Genomic DNA, 3,587 nt, shown 5'->3' on the forward strand with positions numbered 1-3,587 from the left:
TTCATTATAATTATTCCTGTTTAAAAGTCTTTAAAAGAGTTCTTCATATCTAGTAAGAGCCCTGTTATTGTTTTATTTCATCAGTCAAGTCTATGTGGTTGGTTGCCTACTGAAAATTTTACATCGAATGAAAGAATAAAGGTGGTAAACTTCTAGAAAATAAATACTTCTGTAGACCTTCCCAAATTGAATAAAGTTTACATGAAAGAGAAACATCTGGAATATGCCTTACTTTTTTCTCAATAGTTAGTTGGGGGTGGGGAGGGAAAGACGACACTGTAGAATAATGCATTGTTTGTATCAGATGGTTAGAAAAATCTGTAACGTATTTATACTAAAATTGTACAAAGCGTTCTGTGCAACAGCATTCGTATGCCCTGCATTCTCACGCCCGTAGTCCCAGCTACTACTTGGGAGGCTGAGGCAGGAGGATTGCCTGAGTCTTGGAGTTTGAAGCTGCAGTGAGCTATGATCATGCCACTGCACTCTAGCCTGGGTGACAGAGTAAGACTCTGTCTCAAAAGAAAAAAAAAGGTGCTCTGATTATAAATGTCAATACATGCATGAGAATTTCTTTTGTCACGGTTTAAGCATCCCTTTTACATTCACTTAAAAATTAGCAGCCAGCAGCTGTACATTCATAAATGAGGTTAGTATGATTAGCTTGTCAAGGCCCAGAAGGGGTTACATTTATTAAAGAACATGTACAAAGCTATGTCCCTATGTCCTGAACTTTAGTGGGGAGTATGACTAGGAATCTTATTTTTAAGGAGTTAATATGAACTATTAAAATAGTAGAAATATTTATGTTAGGTGTATTAATGAATATAAAGATTTTTGTTTTCCTTTCCTTTCCCCTTTCCCCTTTCGCCTTTCCCCTTTCTCTTGCTTTGTAGCCCAGGCTACAGTGCATTGGCATCATCATACTTTGCTGCAACCTCAAACTTCTGGGCTCAAGTGATTTTCCTGCCTTAGCCTCCCATGTAGCTGGGTCTACAGGCACGTGCCACCATGCTCAGATAAATTTTTCTACTTTTTGTAGAAATGGGTCTCACTGTTGCTCAGTCTGGTCTCAAACTCCTGGCCTAAAGCAATCCTTCTGCCTTGGCCTCCTAAAGTGCTAGGATTACAGGCGTGAGCTGCTGTGCCTAGCCTTGTTTTCTTAATATGAAGATTAATGGCTGTTAGTTCAAACTAAACCTGTCTTGTACACTGAAGTGTAGCCTAAACATTGAAAGACTTGCCAATTTGGCTTAAGCAATATTTTTTAAAAATGAAGCTAAGTACAGTTTTTTTGTTGTTAGAATGTTTTAGATACAATTAAGTCATTTTATTTTGGCCTATAATCAACCTCCTGAGGTGTAGTGAAAAATCCATTTCAATACACAAGTTCAATTTTCTGTTTTGCTTTCGTTTTTTGAAAAACAAAACTTCTTGTCAGAGTGTGTGCACGATTGTCTTAAATATTTGATTACACCAGCTGGAGTGTCTCCATGGCAGCTTGGTTCTGGCTTCCAGGTTCACTCTGTGTCCCCTTCTTTGTAGGACCCTGACCCAGAGGCCATCTTTCAGTTGTCCCAACCCTACCAATTCTTTAAAGTCCTTGAAGCCTTTCCTGGTTCTCCCACCTCATTCCATCATTCTCTGTAGCCCACAGCTTTACCTTTTAGTTATGGTATCTGTTGTATTAGTTATTTCTTGTGTCTCACCAGAATTGTTTTAGAGCAAATGGCATGATGTTGGTCACAGAGGCAATGAATATTGGCACTGCACTGCCTTAGTTGCCTTCCATGGGTGAATTAAAACACATTTGAAGGAAGTATGGGTAGAATGTTGATTGACCTCTTCTGCTCATAACTGGCCGCCCTTCAGAGTATCTTCCTTCGCAGCACTCATTATGTCGTCAGGACAGCTTGAGAGCAAAGGTGTCCATCTTGACTTGGGATTGCTCAAGTTTTTCATTGGTCAGAATCCCTTCATTTCATCCACATCCTTAGTCCCAGATTAAATGATCTTTTATGGCACTTCTGTGGCTTGTGCCCTTGCTATTCCCTTTGATTCCTGAAGCCCTTATGATAATGGAACTGTGTATAGCAGGAATGGAGTAGAATGCTGTCAGGCAGATCTGGAAACTCAGCCCTGGAAGACCTCCTTATGTAGCCTAGAAAGGCTATATGGATAGTTACATTCCATCTTCAGAGTCATTCCTAAAATCAGTTTAAGCACACATTAAATTCCCTTGTTTTAGATGAAGCCATTGAAAATTTTGACAAAAATTAGGTTTATTATCAAGCTGTTGGTCTCTCCAAAAGGTTTTGTGGGATCATAATTAGTGGTTGATGAATATTTTCATAAATTTTAATAGTTAAGTGTTATTACTTCTAGAGCTCATTTAACTGTTTGAATTAGAACCAGAATATAATATGCATTAATTTTTTTCTATGAGGGAAGAGAAAATTAAAATTAAAGGGGACATTATTAATACTGCATATATTCACAGGATGCTAATAATATGTATTAAATTCTTTCCTTTTGCTTTTTTTTTTTTTTAATTAGGTGATTGAAGACAATACTGGAGTCCGCCGGGTGGTGGTCACACCCCAGTCTCCTGAATGTTATCCCCCGAGTTACCCCTCAGCCATGTCTCCTACCCATCACCTACCCCCCTACCTGACTCACCACCCACATTTTATTCATAATTCACCCACGACTTACTACCCACCTGTTACTGGACCTGGAGATATGCCGCCTCAGTTTTTTCCTCAGCATCATCTTCCTCCCACAATATACGGTGAGCAAGGTGAGTAGATTATTGCTGGCATCAGGAGCTGTTGAAACTGGTTATAGCACTTAAATAATTCAACAGAGCCCTTTATTTCTTCTGTAATAAGCATAGTAGAAAGGGATCTATACCATCTGCTGTATAAAACTCATGGGAAATTCCTAGCTTCCTTTGTCCTGAATTGTGTCTTGGAAAGATTACTTTATGAGTTGTAACTCTTTTTTCCTTCCTATTTTCCCAAATTCTGACCTCCACATCCACCCCACAAATATCAAGGAGTGAGATAGCCACTTTTTATTTTAGAAAAGAGGCAGTGATCTCTCCTCTGTCCGTGTCCTGTTAGCATGTTGGTATGTGAGAGTGGCCTGATGTAGTACTTTGGCATATTATTTTTTCGGCATATGTGTGGTCCTCCAGTAAAGGGGAAATCGAAAGGTGTTTTGTGCTCCATTTCCAATGTTAGAAGATTGTGAAATCTCAAAAACCTTTGGGTTTCCTGAATGGCCTATGTTGTGATCTTGGCAGAACTCAAAAATCCCCACACTGTTGACGTGGCCCTCCCAAACCTGTTTTTAGTTTAAGACTAGCCATTAGTGCAGCCACAGTTTCACTGGCTGTTACACAAATACTTACCTTGAAATGAAAAGAACCTCAGAGCTACCAACATTATATCTTTTTAAAGTTTTGGCCTTCTTGGTTTAGTCTAAGCCCTTATCTATCAAAGTGGATACTAAGAAACCAGATAAGTGAGGGTAAAAATTAGACTTTAACCTCTAAGACTTTGTAAAGTGATTTTTTTTTTTTT

At 38.9% G+C, this 3,587-nt stretch overlaps 1 protein-coding gene across 2 annotated transcripts in view; it reads left to right on the top strand.

Moving 5' to 3' along the window:
- The window catches only part of FNDC3B (fibronectin type III domain containing 3B), a 340,114-nt gene that overhangs the window by 191,088 nt on the left and 145,439 nt on the right, over positions 1–3,587 (top strand). For both annotated transcript variants that reach the window (XM_012640205.1, XM_012640206.1), the window contains exon 4: positions 2,557–2,800. In XM_012640205.1, the coding sequence (XP_012495659.1) occupies positions 2,557–2,800 (244 nt within the window). The remainder of the gene's footprint in view (positions 1–2,556; positions 2,801–3,587) is intronic.

The sequence above is a fragment of the Propithecus coquereli genome, unplaced genomic scaffold (assembly GCF_000956105.1).
Source record: "Propithecus coquereli isolate 6110/MARCELLA unplaced genomic scaffold, Pcoq_1.0 Scaffold15, whole genome shotgun sequence".
In the NCBI taxonomy this organism is placed as follows: Eukaryota; Metazoa; Chordata; class Mammalia; order Primates; family Indriidae; genus Propithecus; species Propithecus coquereli.